This window comes from Schistocerca americana, chromosome 8 (genome assembly GCF_021461395.2).
Source record: "Schistocerca americana isolate TAMUIC-IGC-003095 chromosome 8, iqSchAmer2.1, whole genome shotgun sequence".
Classification (NCBI taxonomy): Eukaryota; Metazoa; Arthropoda; class Insecta; order Orthoptera; family Acrididae; genus Schistocerca; species Schistocerca americana.
The window spans coordinates 490,858,674-490,880,220 of NC_060126.1; the positions used below are offsets into that span (position 1 = coordinate 490,858,674).

At 45.4% G+C, this 21,547-nt stretch overlaps 1 protein-coding gene across 1 annotated transcript in view; it reads left to right on the top strand.

Annotated features, from left to right (window-relative positions):
* The window catches only part of LOC124545467, a 63,287-nt gene that overhangs the window by 16,432 nt on the left and 25,308 nt on the right, over nt 1–21,547 (top strand). The window contains exon 2 of the mRNA XM_047124395.1: nt 1,641–1,699. Within this exon, the coding sequence (XP_046980351.1) occupies nt 1,643–1,699 (57 nt within the window). The 5' untranslated portion in view covers nt 1,641–1,642. The remainder of the gene's footprint in view (nt 1–1,640; nt 1,700–21,547) is intronic.

Sequence of the window (21,547 nt, forward strand, 5' to 3'; positions counted from 1 at the left end):
ATGTGATCGTAGAGTTTCATCCATGTATACGAAGTCAAGGCCGAATGGACCACTGAAAAGACGCACCTGGGCAAGGAGTATAGTATCACAACGTTGACCTTTGAGTGTACCGTGTTCAAAGGTCTGTGAAGGTGCCAAGAACATAGGGACTGGCCCAGCAAGGAGTGGGGCCACGTGCTCTTACTAGATGAGAGCAGATACAGTCTGCTTAGTGATTCTGGATGAACGCTCATACGTCGAGAGGTCAGAAAACGTAATTGTCGAAATTTCTCATTTTGGTGGTCCAAGTATTTGGTGTGTGGAGGCGTAAGGTTGCATGGGCATACTAACCACCTAATCTGGAGAAAACACACACACACACACACACACCACACACACACACACACACACACACACACACACATACACTTGGAGGGTGTAAAGGGTATAAGATATTTCTATTTGTGAATGAGAGGGGTATACTGAACAACATTACACCATTATTAACGTCATTTGCAAACCAATGACTATAGGTAGTTGCGTCGTCCTGTAGCCAACCACAAACATTTTTCTGTGAAGTCATTACTCGTCTCGTTTCGCAGTGGAATAAACGTATTAACAGTTATGGCGATTACTTTTAATATCGTGAGCAGCTTACTTAACTTTTTTCCATGTGTCTCGTTTTCATTTCACTGCGAATTATGCGTAAACTAATGCTCTGCATAGTAATTTACTATACTACTCTCAGTATCATCTCGACCTTTCCCCGTTGAAGCTCTTTAATTCGTTGTATAAAATCTCCAGACTCTCGTATATAGTCATCTTCAACTTTTTTAGTCCTGTCTTCCTCAGTTGCGTGTAATATTACGGTATATTGATAATTTTTTCTTATGGACCGTCTGACAGTAACTGAATAAAACACAATTTTAGTGTCATACGCGTTTCGCCTTTATTTTCTGCAAAGCATCATCAGTGACCTGGAATATGTAGATATATTTGCTATTTAATTTAAATTTTTGTCACTGTACCTATAAGTTATAAACAGGTCTGGTGGTTGATATTTCCTATTAGGTAGTAATGTTTTGAACTGTACTTACACGTTGCGTGCACAATTTCTTACATATTACGCTCCTGTTGCATTTTTTGTGTTCTTCGTCTTATGACTGCCAATTTGCGTTTTTTTCCCACATTCCACAGCACTATGAACTGAACGCTTCTTTCAATGCAATGTTTTGGTTTCTGTTGCCGACTGTCAAATGTTTCTGCCAAAGATCGAATGTTATTGCCAAACTTTCGAGTGTAATTAGTTAAAAATAAGTAAAAATTATCAATATACTCGTGTATAATGTTTGCCCTTTATGACGTGTGGATCTATACTGCGGCTTAAGTGGCCCGTATCACAGACCTCCGACGTTACTTATACTAAACAACTCGCCCGTTTTCAGTTACACTTCAACTGAGCAGACGTCTTAATGCAAGTGTTAAACATTTTAGAAGGAATCCAGTGTCTGATACCCTCTAATATCCATATTTGTCTCAGCTTCTAGCTTAACTTCTTGAACTTTTCAAACCCTTTAACAAATGTAAAAAGGAATAACAAACATAATTCCAGTTTTAAAAATCTAAGAATATTGTATGTTGATAAACATCTTCTCTTCCAGACATGGCTCTCACGGAGGTTGTCAAGGGCCCACCCTTCATAATTAAAGCTGTCACACTGGTGAGTTTTCTTCGACCATCAATGTTCAGAATGCTACTTCCGAAAATGATGATTAGTTTTAGCAAGTAAAACTAAAAATTAACAACGAAGGCTACATGTTACATTAATTACCAGTCGTAAACGAATCTACAGGCAAGTACTACACGTTTTATTTACGCTATCGACTGATATTACTATCAATATAGTGTACCTACCACTAGCGAACATTCACGTGTGAATTCGTTTAGGAGATATCCACGCTGTCAGTAACGTGCCAGTGTGTTCAACGTAAATCGTAAATGTAAGGTTTCAGCAACTCAAGTGTTGATAAAGAAAATTATTGTTTAGTTAACAGCTAGATACTAAAAGCTGTAATGTACTGCCTGAAAGCACTATGAAAACACTTTTCTTGACGCACTACACTGATTAAAAATGTAGCTGTTTGTAGCCGTCAGTTCAAGTTAATTAGAGGAGGTCCTAGGTTACGAGGTTATAAGCAATTTCTGGCTGTAAGGGCCTATTGCATGCCTGAAGTGGTGTACTTCATAACTTTGCGATACGACCTGATGTGTCTTGCGAACTTTTGCCTGAATGCCTGTTTCCTTTACTTTCTCGCAAGCGGTTTCCCAGTTACCACCGAATACTACATTCCTAGTCAATAGCAACTTTGGGCGCTCATAGTTCACTTAATAATGAATCTGTTTCTCCCTGCTTATTACTTCCAACGAATGTCAACAGGGCCTGCAGTGGCCTAGATCGTAGTGGGTTCGATTCCCGCCAACGGGTCCCAAGTTCAAATCCTGGGAAGGGGATTTTCATCGTTGCAGTCCACCCAGAACAGCCTCAGATCCACTCATCCTGCTGTCGGAATCAATACCAGGGGCCTTTTCCATGTGAAGAGTACGGACAGTCCAGGGACTCACCAACAACCAACCCTACTCCTACTGCCACGGCGTACAGAAAGGAAATGCATTCAAGTGGAGTCTGCCCGATAGGTCGGATACGGGTGTGCTCCACAGGAAACAAAAATGAACTTCTTCGCTGCAGTTAGCGTATAATAATGACGCAGCCATTGCACAGAACTGGACAGAACTGGTATCACATACTGTGGCCTCTAGTGCGATCTACCTGTTTGAGCTAGTGAACGACAGTTTTCTATTCGTAAATACTTTTTCTCTCTTTCCCGAAGTTAGAAATCATCAGGCTAAAGGCGTGCTTGTGGCTAAAACTGAAGCCTCTAGAGGCTCTTTGTGCATTGCTTTAGATACCTCAAGTCGTGTTCATTACGGTTATCTCCAAGTAAACGTTTGTACCCAAACGCATTGAATTGGTGCATAACTTCATAGAGTTTTTCCGTAAGTTTTGTAACCACAACAGATACAAATAACAGACACTGTCGTCATAAATAATATATACTCCTTTACTCTTCACAACAGTCTACCACCGCTGGGTAACTTTTCGATTCCGCGGTTGTAGACGTCATGTGGTTTCAAGGTTAAGCCATGTTCGGAGCTCATATTCATCTGTAAAGGAAGTTCCTTGAAGGTTGTTTGTTGTAACCGTGACAGGAACGCTCGCGGGGGTCGCCGCTAACGAAAGCGCAGTGGGACCGAATGGGAGCGGCCCGCGAACAAACAAGACTGACGAACGAGAACTGAAGGACAAGCACGACGACAGACAACCGAGCAAGACACCAAGATCAACAAAAAAATTAAGCAACGGGGTCACAAGAGATAACCTCACGAAATCAAAACAACGTCCGCTCGTAAACGGGGAGGAAGGACACGCAACGTAAACACTATGTCTGTAAGCGAGATATCAACCGACTCAACGCGAATACCAGACTGACTCGCTGAGTTTTTTTTTTCCTTTATTGTATTTGGATTCCCCCTGAAGGGGGCGGGCTGGCAGCAGCTTATTACGCTGCTCTGCAGCCTACAGACTTTTTAAAACGTAAGAAGAAGATAAGAAACAATAAACGCAGGCGAGAAAACGCTGACTGAAATTATAAAACAGCGGAAAATTGCTGAAAGTTAAAACATAAAGCAAAGGGTTGGCAAAGCTAATAAAATACACAGGAAGCAGAGAGGGAACATAGTAGACAGACAATTAAAAAACATGGCGACAGTCTGGTTTCTGTTCACAAGAGATATAAAAATCACACCCAGCGACAGTATGATGTCCGTTCGCAACACTTCGGAGAAGACACACAACACTGAACACTCACTGTAAGCACTGTACTAAAATGTCGGCACAAAGATAACACACAACACACCATAGCCGAGGGCAGATGGGGGGGGGGGACCTGGATAGATGGGGGGGGGAGGAAAACAAGGAGGGAGGAGAGAAAAAACGAAAGGGGGGGGGGGAACCAAAGGAGGGAGAGGACTCATAAGGGGGATGGGGCAGGGCAGACGCGACAGGGAATGGGAAAAGGCAGAGGAGGGAAATGCAAAAGGACTCAGGGGAGAGAAGGGGGCCGAGATAGGCTAGGTGGGGAAAAAAGAGGATGGAAGGGGGGAGAGGGAGCCCAGGAAAAGGACGGAGGAAAGGAGAGGAGGTGAGGATCAGAGGTGATAGGAGGGATAAATGGAGGGAGAGAGTGTATCATCTGGGAGGGGGAGTTGATGGAAGCCACCTTGGGAAAGGAGATGAAGGGTGTAGAGATGGAGGATAGGGGGGACACAACAGTGAAGACATCGCAGAGGGTGGGGATGGGAGAGGAGAGGAGCAAGTAGAGGGTGAAGGAGATCAAGGCAGCGGGAGGTGTAGAGGATGCGGATATGTTCGAGGAATAGGAGCAGATGGGGGAAAGGAATGCGGTCATAGAGGATCTACATGCGGGACGGGAGGCGTATACAGAAGGCGAAGCGGAGTGCATGATGCTCAAGGATCTGGAGGCACTTATAGAATTTGGGGAGGGGGGGGCAGATATCCAGGTGGGACTGGCATAACAGAGGATGGGACAGATTAAGCATTTGTAGGTGTGGATGATGGTAGAGGGGTGCAACCCCCATGTCCAGCCAGAGAGGAGTTTGAGGAGTCGGAGGCAGTTGTGGGCTTTGGATTGGATGGAGTGGAGATGAGGGATCCAGGTGAGGTGACGGTCAATGGTGAGGCCAAGGTAGGTGAGGGTGGGGGTGAGGCGGGCAGGACAGGTTCAGACGGTAAGGGAGAAATCCAGGAGCCGGAAGGAGCGAGTGGTATGACCTAAGATGATTGCCTGGGTCTTGGAAGGATTGATTTTCAGGAGCCACTGGTTACACAATGAAGCAAAAAGGTCAAGGTGATTCTGGAGAAGGCGTTGGGACCGTTGGAGGGTAGGAGCGAGGGCGAGGAATGCGGTGTGATTGGCATATTGCAAGAGGTGTACTGGAGGGGGTGGTTGGGGCATATCTGCCGTGTACAGGTGGTAGAGGAGAGGGGAGAGGACAGAGCCCTGGGGCACACCTGCAGAGGGGTAGAAGGTGTGGGAATTGGCATTATGGATGATAACATAGGAGGGGTGGCGGGAGAGGAAGGAGGCTATCAGACGGATGTAGTTGACAGGAAGGGCGTAGGTTCAAATGGCTCTGAGCACTATGGGACTCAACATCTTAGGTCATAAGTCCCCTAGAACTTAGAATTACTTAAACCTAACTAACCTAAGGACATCACACACACCCATGCCCGAGGCAGGATTCGAACCTGCGACCGTAGCAGTCCTGCGGTTCTGGACTGCAGCGCCAGAACCGCACGGCCACCGCGGCCGACGAAGGGCGTAGGTTTGGAGTTTAAGCAGGAGACCGGGATGCCAAACACAGTCATAGGCCTTTTCGAGGTCAAGGGAGACAAAAATGGCGGAGTGATGGGAGTTAAGCTGGAGGGAGAGGAGATGAGTGAGGCGGAGGAGTTGGTCATCGGCAGAGAAGAAAGGTCGAAAGCCACATTGGGTGCCGAGAAGGAGGTGGTTTTGGTGGAGGTGGTTATGGATACGCCAGGTAAGGATGGATTCCAAGAGCTTGTTGAACACCGATGTGAGACAGATAGGACGATAGGAAGAGGTATCAGATGGAGGCTTGTTGGGTTTGGAGAACATCAGGATACGGGAGGTTTTCCTCAGGTCGGGATAGAAGCCAGTGGCAAGGATGACATTGTGGAGGGTGGCAAGGACTTAAAGGAAGGAGGGAGGGCAGTGTTTGAGGTGGCGGTAGGTAATGCAGTCGTGGCCGGGAGCAGTGTTGCGTTCAGTGCGGAGTGTGAGGCTGATGTCCTGTAGAGTGATGGGAATGTTAAGTTCAGATGGTGGTCTCGCTGAGTGAGAGGTAGCCGCCTAAATACACGACAGGGTATGTCGTTATTGGCCACTGGGATCACGTGCTCCACAGTGGCGCCGTCACTTTAGTCTGGGGCCAGGAGCTCGCGCAGCCACGACTTACGGTGCGACTGCTGCAGAGACCTCTAGTGGTCATCGAGTTTCGAGCCGTATGGAGCAGATTCGAAACCCATGGCGCTCGGTACCAGATTGTTCAATAGAGAGTGGGAAAGGTGAAAATCTGAGGGCGCAAGATCAGGTGAATAAGGTGGGTGCGGAATGACTTCCCAACCAAAGAACAGTGTTTTTCTGAGTCTAGCTGAGTGCAGGCGGTCTTTATCGTGGAGTAGCATCACTTCGAGCAGTATTACAGGCCGTTGTTATTGGACAGCATCTACAAGACGTCTCAGTTGCTGACAGTAAATTTCAGCAGTGATGGTTACACCTCGGCGAAGAAATTCATTATACGCCACGCCGTCGCTGTTCCATCAGATCCATAACATTATCTTTTGTCTGCGCAAGCAGGTCTTTGTACGTGCAATTGCTGCTTTATTTGGGCTCAACCATACCTTTCTTTTCCCATGTTAGCATTAAGACACCATTTCTCGTCACCAGTAATGATACAGGACAGTAATGGTTGGTGTTGATCATAAGTCAATTGACGATAAGCAAGCAAAACACATACGGCCACACGCTGATTTTTGTGATTTTGGCTTAGAGCATGCGGTACCCATACACCGGATTTATTAATCTTCCCCATGTCACACGATGATGGAATCATCAGAGATCATCAGATTCTCTAGTTCTCGAGTACACTTACGTGGATCATTGCGGATTAACATGTTTAAACGATTTCATCCAACCGGGAAGATCTTCCTGAATGTCGAGAGTCACTAAAGTCAGAAAGATCCTCCTCAAAACTTGAAAACCGTTTTGTTGCCGTGCTCTGTCCAGTGACATTGTCCCCGTACATGGCGCAAATATTTCTGGCTGTCTCCACTGCTCTCATCCCTCTACTGAAATCAGGCAGAAAAATATGTCAGAAATGTTCCGGTTTATCCATTTGGCACTCCATTTTCTAGCGTCCACAGCTCCACTCACTGTCTCCAAATGAGAAATTGACAACATGTACACCCAAATAGCAGTGAACTACAAACAAAGATAAATGAACCCATAGACCCATAGCAATCGGAATATCAAAAATACAAAACAAAAACCCTACGAACGTATGCACCAAACTAATTCGAGCTGTACAGCGACGATGCAACAGTGTTTGACAGTTAGTCGGTGGACCCTAAGAACATTAAATATGATTACAGTGTGACATTTATAGGAGCAATATTTATCGCAACAGTGAACCAGACTGAGTCTGGGATCACGTCGAAATGTTTGTCAAGGTATTCCTCCAGCAGTCGGTATCTTGGTATGGAGTTGTGGGGTACATCTACATATGCACTCGATAAACCATGTTTACGTATGTAGGTGGTGGAGGGTACCACTACGATTTCCCTATTCCAATCACGAATGGCGTGAGGGGTGAACCAGTATCGCTAAGCCTCCGTATGAGATCGAATTTCTCTTCGTGCCGATTTTGGGAGATTCATGTGAGAGGAAGTTGTAGAATTTAGGAACACGTGTCATGGTGGAATATAATGACTTTTCTGGAAACTAGAAATCTACTCTGTAAGAATCATCATGGGTTTCGAAAAAGACGATCGTGTGAAAGCCGGCTTGCGCTATTCGTCTACGGGACTCAGAGGGCCATAGACACGGGTTCCCAGAGAGATGCCGTGTTTCTTGACTTCCGCAAGGCGTTTAATACAGTTCCCCACAGTCGTTTAATGAACAAAGTAAGAGCATATGGACTATCAGACCAATTGTGTCACTGGATTGAAGAGTTCCTAAATAACAGAACACAGCATGTCATTCTCAATGGAGAGAAGTCTTCCGAAGTAAGAGTGATTTCAGGTGTGCCGCAGGGGAGTGTCGTAGGAACGTTGCTATTCACAATATATATATATATATATATATATATATATATATATATATATATATATATATATATATATGACCTTGTGGATGACATCGGAAGCTCACTGAGGCTTTTTGCGGATGATGCTGTAGTATATCGAGAATGGAAAATTGTACTGAAATGCAGGAGGCTCTACAACGAACTGACGCATGGTGCAGGGAATGGCAATTGAATCTCGATGTAGGCAAGTGTTATGTTTTGCCAATACATAGAAAGGAAGATCCTTTATCATTTAGCTACAATATAGCACGTCAGCAACTGGAAGCAGTTAATTCCATAAATTATTTGAGAGTAGGCATTAGGAGTGATCTAAAATGGAATGACCATATAAAATTAATAGTCGCTAAAGCAGATGCCAGACTGAGATTCATTGGAAGAATCCGAAGGAAATGCAGTCCGAAAACAAAGGAAGTAGGTTACAGTGCACTTGTTCGCCGACTGCTTGAATACTGCTCACCGGTGTGGGATCCGTACCAGATAAGGCTGATAGAAGAGATAGAGAATATCCTACGGTGAACAGCGCGCTTCGTCACAGGATCATTTAGAAATCGCGAAAGCGTTACTGAGATGATAGACTCCACTGGAAGACTCTGCAAGAGAGACGCTCAGTAGCTCGGTACGGGCTTTTGTTGAAGTTTCGAGAACATACCTTCACCGAGGAGTCAAGCAGTATATTGTTCCCTCCTACGCATATCTCGCGAAGAGACCATGAGGATAAAATCAGAGAGATTAGAGCCCACACAGAGCATACCGACAATCTTTCTTTCCACCAACAATACGAGACTGGAATAGAAGGGTGAACCGATAGAGGTACTCAAGGTACCCTCCGCCACACACCGTCAGGTGGCTTGCAGAGTATAGATGTAGATGTATATGTAGATGTAACGCGACCCGCCAGGAATCCCTTTTCTGTGGTGTTCTCTTCATCAAAGACTAGCACTTGCAACCAACGTCTTCAATTATGTGTATGGATATATTCTAATCTCTGCCTTCACGTAAAGTTGTTACTCTCTACAGCTCCCTTTCGTGCTATGGAGGTTACACCGCGGTTATTCTCTGAACCCTCCACAGATTTCGTACCATCCTGACCCTTCTGCTTCTCAGCGTTTCTTTCCTCGCCGATTCTGTGGGGAACCTCCTCTTTTCTGATCTTATCCCTTTACATAATTTTTAACATTTTTCAGTAGCACCACATCGTAACGCTTTGTCTTCTCATCCAGTTTCTCCACAGTCCATGATTCACTTCCGTACGATACTGCGCTCCAATCGTACCTTTACAGTAAAATCTTTCTCTAAATTAGTTTAATGTTTAACACTACTAGACATCTTTAACAATCCCTTTAATACACTGTCCAGTCATATTAATGTAACCACCTGCCAAAAGCCTGAATAACCAATTTTTCAGCGTGGACCGATGCGATAGCTGCAGGAAGAGAGAGTCATTGGGGTTCCGGAAGGAGCGGACGTCTACATCTACATCTACATCTACATCTACATACATGCTCCTCAATCCACCATATCGTGCGTGGCGGAGGGCACCTCTTACCACAACTAGCATCTTCTCTCCCTATCCACTCCACAAACAGAAGGAGGGAAAAATGACATCCTATATGCCTCTGTACGAGCCCTAATATCTCTTACCTTATCTTTGTGGTCTGGCCGCGAAATATAATTTGGCGGCAGCAAAATTGTTTTTGCAGTGAGCCTCAAATGGTGGTTCTCTAAATTTCCTCAGTAGCGATTCACGAAAACAACGCCTCCTTTCCTCTAGAGACTGCCACCCGAGTTCCTGAAGCATTTCCGTAACACTCGCGTGATGATCAAACCTACCAGTAACAAATCTAGCAGCCCGTCTCTGAATTGCTTCTATCTCCTCCCTCAATCCGACATGATGGGGATCCCAAACGCTCGAGCAGTACCCATAACAGGTCGTATTAGTGTTTTATAAGCGGTCTCCTTTACAGATGAACTACATCTTCCCAAAATTCTACCAATGAACCGAAGACGACTATCCGCCTTCCCCACAACTGCCATTACATGCTTGTCCTACTTCATATCGCTCTGCAATGTTACGCCCTAAAACTTAATCGACGTGACTGTGTCAAGCGCTACACTACTAATGGAGTATTCAAACATTACGGCCTTCTTTTTCATATTCATCTGCATTAATTTACATTTATCTATATTTAGAATTAGTTGCCATTCTTTACACCAATCACAAATCCTGTCCAAGTCATCTTGTATCCTCCTACAGTCACTCAACGACGACACCTTCCGGTACACCACAGCTTCATCAGCAAACAGCCGAAAATTGCTGTCCACCCTATCCAGAAGATCATTTATGTAGATAGAAAACAACAGCGGACCTACCACACTTCCCTGGGGCACTCCAGCTCATACCCTCACCTCCGATGAACACTCACCATTGAGACAACGTACTGGCTTCTATTACTTAAGAAGTCTTCGAGCCACTCACATATTTGGGAACCAATCCCATATGCTCGTACCTTAGTTAGGAGTCTGCAGTGGGGCACCGAGTCAAACGCTTTCCGGAAGTCAAGAAATAAGGCATCCGTCTGATACCCTTCATCCATAGTTCGGAAGATATCATGTGAAAAAAGGACGAGTTGCGTTTCCCTGGAGGGAGTCTGCAGTGGGCCACCGAGTCAAACGCTTTCCGGAAGTCAAGGAATATGGCATCCGTCTGATACCCTTCATCCATAGTTCGGAAGATATCATGTGAAAAATGGACGAGTTGCGTTTCACAGGAGCGATGCTTTCTAAGGCCGTGCTGATGCATGGACAGCAACTTCTCTGTCTCAAGGAAATTCATTATATTTGAACTGAGAATATGTTCGATAATCCTGCAACAAACGGATGTTAAGGGTATTGGTCTGTAATTTTGAGGATCCGTCCTTCTACCCTTCTTATATACAGGAGTCACCTGTGAATGTGGAGCCAGGCCGATTCCAGTACCGTGGGCAGTTCTGCTAGGTTTCTCGGCTACGAACCATGGCGGGAACTCACCGATCCAGCTGGTCCCACATATTCTCGATTAGGTATGAATTCGGGAAGATTAGTGGCGAGGGGAGTACGGTAAACCCATCCTCTTGCTCTGCGAACTGTGTGACACATTGCATTGTCCTGCTGGCAGATGCCATCGTGCCGAGGAAACACAAACTGCATGTAGAACTGGACATTGTCTACAAAGATAGGTGCACAATTCCGTTGATCCTTTGTGTCTTCCATAATTGGGAAAGCACCCAGATAATGCACGAAAACATTACCCAGACCGTAACGCATGCAGTGTGCCTGCTTTCGGACGTTTCGCGCCATACACGCCAACGGCCATCCATCTGATGGAACATAAAATGTGATTCATGTGGAAAAGCCACCTTTTGCCACTTGTTGGAAGGCCGGCTCAGTAACGCTGTGTAAATTCCAACCTTCGTCGCCAGTATGGTTGCATGAACCAGCTACCTGTGTCGGAGGCCCATACGCACGAATAAACAATCGATGAGGAGACACTGTTGCTAGCCTCTTGGTTAGTCTTGGCCGTCAGTTGCTGAACAGTTGCACATCTATTCGCCCGTAAACTTTTCCGCAGGCGTCGTTCCCCCATTTCATCCTTGGCCCATAGTGCACCACAGCTGCATTGGTGATGGTTTTGGATGCCACCATTTTCCCATCATCGGTATTCTTTAACCACGGTGGCGCGCGAACAGTTTACAAACTTAACCGTTCCGAAAATGTTTCCACCCTCGTTCCGAAAGCCAATGATCATGCCCTTTTAAACACTAGACAAATCGCATTACAGCAACGACTACCCTGTTTTTGTGTCCCTCTGACACGCTTTATACAGGGTGAAAAGTATTTAAACCGACAAACTCTGGGAGGTTGTACGGGACATCAAAACAAATATATTTTTCCCTGATGTCATTTTTTTCCTATGAGGAGCATTTAAACCGGCAGAGGGAGATTTCTCTGGCGGCAAATTAATTAAACCAACAAACATTTTTCCATTTTTTTATGACCAAGAGACAACACATTAACACAACCCAATTTCAATTACAGTAGATTTTCAAAAATGCCTACATTGATACGTAAACAAAGGTTACACCGTCGAATCATTTTCTGTCTGACACGGGAAAAAACCCCAGGAGTATCCTGAATTGTTCCTGTTGCTGCTACTATCTGGGCAACCAGATCCTCTTCTGATGCAACAGGAGTTGCGTAAGCAAGGTTGCGCATCTCTCCCCACACAAAAAAGTCCAGAGGGGACATATCTGGGGATCGAGCAGGCCACGGTACAGGACCACCTCTGCCAATTCACGTTTCTGGGAACCGTCGGTCCAGGAATCGTCGCACACGACTACTGAAATGTGCTGGCGCCCCGTCATGTTGGAACCACATGCGTTGTCTTGTAGGGAGCGGGACGTCTTCCCGCAATTCTGGCAATGCTCTGGCGAGAAAATTGTAATAGTGCCTGCCATTTAATGGCCTAGGTAGCAGATACGGCCCAATTAAACAGTCCACAGCAACACCGACCCACACATTAACGAAGAACCGCACTTGATGAGCGCTTGTAACTGTGCCATATGGGTTATCCTCACTCCAAACATGCGAATTGTGCATGTTGAAGACTCCATCATGCCCGAACATTCCTTCATCAGTAAACAACACAGAGGATGGAAAAGTAGGATGTATTTCACACTGTTCCCGGTACCACTGAGAAAACCGTGCTTTGGGTGGATAACCAACTGGTTCCAGGTTGTGGACACGCTGTTAGTGAAATGGACGTAACGATTGCTCTCGAAGGACTGTTCTTACAACCGTCTGATTCATCACCATGTTACGTGCAATTGCACGAATGCTGTTGAAGGATCCCGCTCCACATGCTGCAAGACAGCTTCCTCAAGTTGCAGCGTTCTTACCATGGGGACGGCGTCTCTGTCCAGGTAATCTGCTAAATGACCCCTGTCTCACGCAGACGTTGGTACCCAGCGGCAAAGGTCGTATGATGCGGGATACGGCGATTAGGATATTTTTGTTGATAAACTCGCTGTGCACCTCGTCCGTTGTGGTGCGCTACGTAGTACGCACCAACGGTATCAGTGTACTCACTCTAGGTGTATCGCTCCATCAGTAAATAGAGACAATGCACTACTGTACTGGTGGACAGCAGTTGCCTACAGCTGAAGAGCGTAATACGCCCTCTAACAACTGAAGAGCGTAATACGGCCTCCACCGGTTTAAATAATCCCCATAGGAAAAAATTACATTAGGGAAAAATATTTGTTTTAATGTCCCCTACAACCTCTCAGAGTTTGTCGGTTTAAATACTTTTCACCCTGTGTACCCTCCACTTCTAGCGCTACCACCTACCGTCTGTGTGTGGTTGTTTCACGTTTACGTCGAACACAGGGGGTGGTCACGTTAATGTAACTGGTCCGTGTGCTACGTGAGCGCTAATTTTGATGCTAAATTTATCATAAATTTCATTTCTGCTAATCCTGATTACTTTCTTTTTTCGGTTTACTCCCAGTACATATTATGTGCTCAGCAGACTGTTCATTCCACGCGTCCCGTAATTCTTTCTCATTTTCACTGAGGATAGCAATGCCATCATAGAACCTTATGGCTTTTGCCTGAAATTCAATCGTACTCATGACTCTAACTTTCATTTTCGCCATTGCTTCTTCGATGTACGGATGAAACAGTAGGGAAGAAAGACTACGCCTCTGTCTTACACCCTTTTAAACCCAGCTACATCGGTCTAGGCCTTCCGTTCTTGGTTCTTACAAATATTGGGTATTACCCGTCTTCCCCTGTAGCTTACCTGCGGATTTCTAACATATTGCACCATTTTACATAGTCAATAACTTTTTCTAGGTTGACAAATACTATGAAAGTCTCTATATTCAGAAAGAGATTTTCACTCTGCAGCAGAGTGTGCACTGATATGAAACTTCGTGGCAGATTAAAACTGTGTGCCGGACCGAAACTCGAACTCGGGACCTTTGCCTTTCGTGGGCAAGTGCTCTTCCTACTACATACAGTCGAATCACTGATACGCAGAATCGGTGATGTACCTCGTTCCAAACAGGAACAGACAAGCTGTCAGGCAGGTGATCGTAATGTTTTGGCTCATCAGTATATATATTACTGAAGATCGTCAGATAAGCACAGTATCCTTGCTGTACTCCTTTGTGATCATTCACTGTGTTGTTACATTCCCCATATCTATGACATTTTCGGTAGTTGTGTATAGACTCTTAATAGCATTTATGAGGTGAGGTGGGTAACCTCGTTCAACCACGATACTCCATAGCATTTCTCCATTCACATCATCTAACGCTTTCTCAGAACCACAAAAGCATGATGGGTGCCCCTATTGAACTCTCCTCGCTGTTCAGTAACTTCTTGCAGCGTAAAATCATTGTCAGTAGTTCCTCGTGCTTTTCTAAGACCTGACTGTTCTTCATATATTAGCTTTTCGACGCTATTTTTAAGTCTTGCTTTCAGGACTTTGGCATTAATTTATATGCTGATTCCAGGAGGCTTATATTTCGATAGTTACCACCTTTATTTTTACGACCCTTTGTAAAGATGGACATTACTTTGGCTTTCAGCCAGTCCTTTGGTACTTTCTTATTTCTCCAGTACTGATAAAATGTGTCAAGAAGTCTTAGATGTAGGAATAACCCTCCATTTTTCCACATTTACATATACCAGTAGCTTTCCTATTTTTTGTAGCTTTTAGAGGTTGCGACAGTTCTCTCGTATCAATATCGTCTATGCCTTTTATGTCATTAAGTTCAAATAACGTCCCAATTATAGTACGCCTTACAATCTGTAGGGAAGCAGCCTAATCACGCTGTAGTAAATTCACATCAGTTTCCATTGTGTGCCAGCCAGTCTGCTGTAACTAGCTCTGACGTCATAAATGTTGCGCAATACCTTAAAAATCAAGCAAATGAACTAAAACTTTTCTAGCATGTCAGAAATAATACTAAATTAATGTGTGTTAAATATCAGCTCGATAACTTCAGCCATTTTCGAAATTTGGACGTTTTTCTGGAAAAATCATTGGCGCAACAGAAAAGAGCTAGAGACTTCAAAATTTATATTTAGATTCATCTTTCATAATGATTTAATAAAAACAGTACTTTGGATTTCACAAATTAAGACTTTAGTGGAAATTCATGATTTTCTGATTTTCATCTCAAAACTGAAGGAAGCAAGATAGATTAAGTAGGCTAGTAAATAAGGCTAGGATGTTTAGATTTAAATAGGTTGGAGGTCCGCTATGATTATGAAGATGTGTAAAGTTTCTTTTTAATACCTATAAAATTATAGCGATAGCGGATCTAAAAAGGGACAGTTCAGAGCTCATCTGCTGCGTGCAGTGTAATTTAATTAATTCTCTCGCTCAAAGTATTTAACTTAGCCACGTCAAAATTTTATTATCAATACTTACCTGCGTGCTGAATGCACGTTTAAATTAAGAGCTTCTTCGGCCATCAGCCAAAGAAGCTATAAATTATTATGTAACTTGAAGTGGTGCGTTATTAGCCCAGCGGCTAGTCGGGATAGCGGATTTGATCAGGCGTTCCCTCAGCCGTCCGCACCGCGGCTTTATATATAAGAACACTGCGCGAGGAAGCAAGGCCCCAGTTCTCTCCAGACGCTGAATGACACGCCATCTGTGTCGGTAGTCGCGTCGCATCAGTGCATCTGCTACAAACAGCCTCGGGTGCCGTATTAAGTTACTAGAGATACGCGGAACCATGAGAACATTTCATGTGAAGTGTTAATTCTGGAATGATTTTCATTAACTAGCTTCAGTTTGCGTATTGTCGTATTTTCACGTGCCGTCGCGGGACAGTCATTCTACCAAATATTTAGCGTGGCGTTTGATGAAATATTTTCATCAAATTTTGGCGAGCATTCTTTTTAGCATTTGATTCGGACATTTATAGTTGCATCAGCGTATTAGACTCTGAACTGTTCTGTTAGTTAGGTGGTAGGGATACTTGTGGTTTTTATCAGTGAATTTCAGAATATACTCAACTATTTTGGAAAACCGTTTTTGATTAGAAATCCCGGACAATCTCCTAATTCCTCAGAGCTATAAGCTGCAGCTATAATAACATTCTCAGGTAAAGTGGGCACTAGGATATCTATTTACTGGCTCCAAGTTTTATTAAATCACTTTCTGGGGGTCACGGAGTAAATAGAGAGCCAGTGTTGAGAACGGCAAAAGACAGCAATAACAACATTCTAAAAGCTAGAAACTGATTCAACACGCAAGCGTTTATCCAGCAATCAGATTTTAGTTTACTTGTTACAAACTTAAACATCCGCCGCCCCACAAATCCAGTATCTGATTTCGATATCTGCCTGGCCATGACCATCTAACAGGAGCTTTCCCGTACCTCCCAACCTTTTCCAACTATACCTTCTTCTTTTGTGATTCCTGAACAGAGTATTCGCTATTACTAATAGATTTGTTGCAGTACTCAGTCATTTCTCTCTCCCATCCGTACTTCAAAGACCATGCTCTCTCATAACCATTGCTTCTATTTCCTCCCCTACAACCGCATTCCAGTTCCCATGACTATTATATTTTCAGCTCCCTCTAGGTACTGAATTTCCCATTCAATATCCTCATATACGTCGTCTATCTCTTCATCCTCTGCTTGCAATGTCGACGTGCGTATCTGATCTATGCTTATCAATGTAGGTTTATTGTCGAGTCCGATGATAACAACCCTATCACTAAACCGTTCACAGTAACTCACTCTCTACCCTGTCATCCTGTTAATAACGAATCCTACTGTAATTATACCATTTTCTGCTGCCGTTGATATTAACCTAGTCGTCTGACAAGAAATCCTTGTCTTCTTTCCATTTCACTTCACAGACCGCCCCATTCCTCCCCCCCCCCCCCCCTCCAACATTTAGATTAAGCGTTAGCGTTTTCCGTCTCAGATTTTCTAGCATCCCTATTACGCTCTAACTTCTGACATTCCACGCCCCGACTCGAAGACAGCTACCCTTTCGTTCGTTATTCAATCTTTGTCTCATTGTTACCTCAACTTTGGCAGTCCTCTGCTGGAGATCCGAATCGGGGATTAGTCAAGAGTGCTTTACTAATGGAGAGATCATAATGACACTTTCCAATTACACATTCTGTGTCTCTAGTGTAGGGGTTTTCATTGCCTTCCCATTGTTGTGCAGCTGATCATTGGTCTTTCTTCCGCATTTTAGGGACGTTTAACCACCCCAAGAGCAAGAGAATGCCCTAAACCTCTGTCCTTTCCTCCGCCCTCTTTGATGAGGCCGTCGACAGAACAAGGATGACTTCTTATGCCGGAACACTTTGGCTGCCATTCCTAACGATTTTCATTCAAAATAAATCAGTGGCGATGTTCGAAACTGACAAAGAGAGCAGGGGTCACAATCCGAGGACTGGCCACCATGTCCCATTCCCACGTCTAGGGACCGACGAAAGCGAAGGGAACGTGGTACAGAGGTCAAGGCAAATCAGTTCGCCACATGGTTTTTCGGAGAAGAACATTGCAGTGACCAGAGAATAGCAAGTACTAAGAGTGCAGCACGCATTGATCAAATCCTCATTGTAGGAAAGCCCCAACTCTGGATTCGGTTAAGCAAAACACAACAAAGAAAATTAGAGAATATTATCTGCATTTCGGATTGCGGACAACAGCACAATGTTATTCGTTAAGAAAGTTCCAAAAGTAAATTACAACTTTCTAGCCGTCAGCAAACGAGTAGTGAAGTACGTGTCCACAAATCAATTTCATGGAGGTCCATCTTTCTTTGTGGGAAGCATCCGAGTTCGGAACGAGGAGCAGGTGTGGAAAGTATCCGAGTCCAGAATGAGGAGCAGGTGAGGAAGTATGTGGTGGGGAGAGGTACGGCATTTGTCGCACCAAAAACCAGACACCTGTCGCCGTTCCGCACACCACGCGTTGTCCGCGTCCAGAAAATCAGTGGCGGCACATCACATGGCAACAGGGTGTCTGCAAGATGAATCCCCTGAAAGCGTGACTGGCACACTTGTTTCCGTTGATGGCCTAGCGGTTCTAGGCGCTTCAGCCCGGAACCGCGCTGCTGCTGCGGTCGCAGGTTCGAATCCTGCCTCGGGCATGGATGTGTGTGATGTCCTTAGGTTATTTAGGATTAAGTAGTTCTAAGTTCTAGGGGACTGATGACCTCAGATGTTAAGTCCCATAGTAAAAGAAGGGCACCGGGACGTCCGAAAGTTGGATATGGGCTGAGAGAGAGCGTGGTACAAGGATCTCCAGCAACAGGTCGGTAGGGCACGTGGAACAATGGTGCCACAGCACGATTTGAGCACTGACAAAAGGGGCTATCGCTCTGTCAGGAACATGACACAGGCCTAAACTGACCCTGTACCGGCCGGCCGCTGTGTTCGACCCGTACTAGGCGCTTCAGTCCAGAACCGCGCTGCTGCTACGGCCGCAGGTTCGAATCCTGCCTCAGGCATGGATGTGTGTGATGTCCTTAGGTTGGTTCGGTTTAAGTAGTTCTAAGTGTAGGGGACTGATGACCTCATATCTTAAGTCCCATAGTGCTCAGAGCCATTCGAACCATTTGTCCCTGTACCGCCGGAGGGTGAGGGTGTCGTACTTTACCTTGGACAGCAAGCCGTGACAGAGTATGAACTCAGTGTCGCTACCTTGAGGTGGGCCATGGATTGGAGAATGGGCAGTGTCTGTGCCACGTGAGGGATACGTGACACCAAATGTACTTATGTATGTATCCATGCAGCAGATCGAGGGTTCTTAAACGTTGATATAGGCGCCCAGCTCGTAATTGGGGCAGTAGGCGCCGACAGTTAGAACAATCCTGCGCCACAGAGCACTCGCGAACTATAGTTTTAAGCATTGGATAGCAGCCTTTACATTTCTTATCTAGGTTTAAGGTTTAACTATTTTTGATTGTCTTTAGGTTTATCTGGTGGAGTTATTGTTACGTTTATTTGAGACAGAGAAGTTGCTGTCCATGCATCAGCACGGCTTTAGAAAGCATCGCTCCTGCGAAACGCAACTCGCCTTTTTTCACATGATATCTTGCGAACAATGGATGAAGGGTATTAGGCGGATGCCATATTCCTTGACTTCCGGAAAGCGCTTGACTCGGTGCCCCGCTGCAGATTCCTAACTAAGGTACGATCATATGGGATTGGTTCCCAAGTATGTAAGTGGGTCGAAGACTTCTTAAGTAATAGAACCCAACGAGTGTGAGCAAGAGTGACTTACGTCTCGACATAATTATCTCTCGACAGCGATAGAGATAGGATGTTACTGGTACCTCCCAAAGAGGTTTGAACAGGGAAAGTCACGTACTCGGCCGCCTGTTTAAGCCCTGCAGTCAGCTGCCAAGTAAAGACCTTTGTGTTACTGTTCAGAAACGTCAAACGGCGATAGTCGCATAAATTTGATGTACCGCGAGGCTTGTTGATGGTAATGGGGATACCGTTGAGGAGACCGTCGGGGATACAGTCTGGGATCTGCACGATAGGCAACATAAGGTATCGACAAATATCCGTCCACACCGACGCCAGTATGGGACGAAATGTCCGATATAACTCCAGTGCGAGGGCGTTGGCGATGGGTGACTTATTCGTAGAACCCGCCTGGATGGCATCATGGACTTCGTCTTCCATGACGTCGACAAGCAGATCCATCGTTGCATCCCCACGAACTGAGCCAAAGAAGAGTCGGACCATCACGGTAATGTAGGAAGGGTGGTGACGTTGGGCAGAGTACAGCATCACGTTATGTGGGTCGAGGGCAGATCCGAAATCGGTTTGCATATTTAAGGGCCGCCTGTTATCAGTCGTAAGAACATTAACTGAAGTCTTCCGATGGTGGCGCCGTTCCGCTATCACACGGTAAACAGACGGACGCTCCTGTGCTAGCCCGTCGGGTGTGCAGGCCCCGACCACAGCTCCTCCGAAGCAACATCGAGAGAGGCCACTGACCAGTGCCTTGGCATGATTCGCCATCGCCTGACGCTCTGGATAATACGGTTTCATAGTACATTCTCAAATAATGGTGAAGTAGAAATCCTCCCTTCCGCATCAATCAATGCCTTGCGGAAGGCAGGCTTCGCGCAGAGGACCCACCATGGCAGGGCATATTGATACGCATCGCAGAGTCGACGACAGGCTGTCCGCATGGTCTCGATGAGCTGCCGACCTGACAGTCGGCTGAAGTGAGATGGATTGTGTTCATTTTCCACGGTCCCAGGCCGGACTACACCCTTTGGCGGAAGAGATTGGAGGCACAAACATGCGCGTCGTGGCGACAGAAAGCAACAGGCCAGACTTCAACAGCCTCCACCCTACCAGCAATACTGCGAGAGATATGAGCACGATCGAGGCGACTTTGAAGAATGTATAAGCCCCAGACGCTCGACATGAACATCCCCAAGAGTCCACAGGGTGAAGTTGCGGTGCTGGACAATTGCAGCAGCTAGAGAGTGACGACGTAGTTGGTTTTTGGATGCCCGAGTGGATTTGAAGTAACCTCACCCCAAGGTCAAGGCGTGCTGCCGATCCAGAAGGAGGCGCGTGACCGTCTCAGAGAAGAAAGTTCTTAATGGCGACCCAAACCAGATGGCGCATAGACGTCGATCCTGACACGACCAAAGATGAGAGCCATACATCTCGCATTGGGGAATAGGCAACTGCATGAGAAACGATACTGTCACGTAATAGGATTACTAACCCACTACCAGTAGGGGAAGCATGAGAGACTTGTGCCATAAAGCCATGGGTAGTAAAAAAGTCGCGACATGCACCTCCTGAAGAGGGCGCCACCAATGTTCGTCACAGGGTTATTTGGTAAGCGTGATAGCGTTAAGGAGATGTTTAGCAAACTCAAGTGGAACTATTATTAAGATCGAGCTGGCTGCATGGGCCATCGCCCACGCCAAGCTCGAAGGCCGCGCAGAGGAGTTAGAAAAGGAGAATGAAAGATTAAGAAGGCAACCAACGAAGACTTGGGCTGGAGTGGTCGCGCAAGCACCGTCAAAGCCACAAACTACGAAAGAAACGGTCGTCAAGGTGACCAAGCGGCCAGACACAGCGGTCTTCCTCAGAACTCTACCAGGCCAAGACACGAGTGTGAAAAAAATACAAGAGTTGCTGACCAAAAGTATGGATCCAGCAAAAGATAAAATCAGAATAAATAAAGTTAAACCTAGTAGGAACTCAGTGATTGTGGAGGTGACTACAAAGGAAGACAAAGAAAAATTTTTAAAGAATCCCAAGCTGAACTCGGTGGTCAGGTGTGAACCGCCGAGAAAAAGGAACCCTTTGGTCATCCTATACGATGTACCAGCAACAATGACAAAAGAAGAACTGTACCAGACTATAAAGGACCAAAACTTTGACCAAATGAATGAAAATGAGTTAAGGATTTTTTTAAGCTGAGATTTAAAACGGGGTCTCGGGATCGTGATGTCGTACATCACGTCGCCGAGG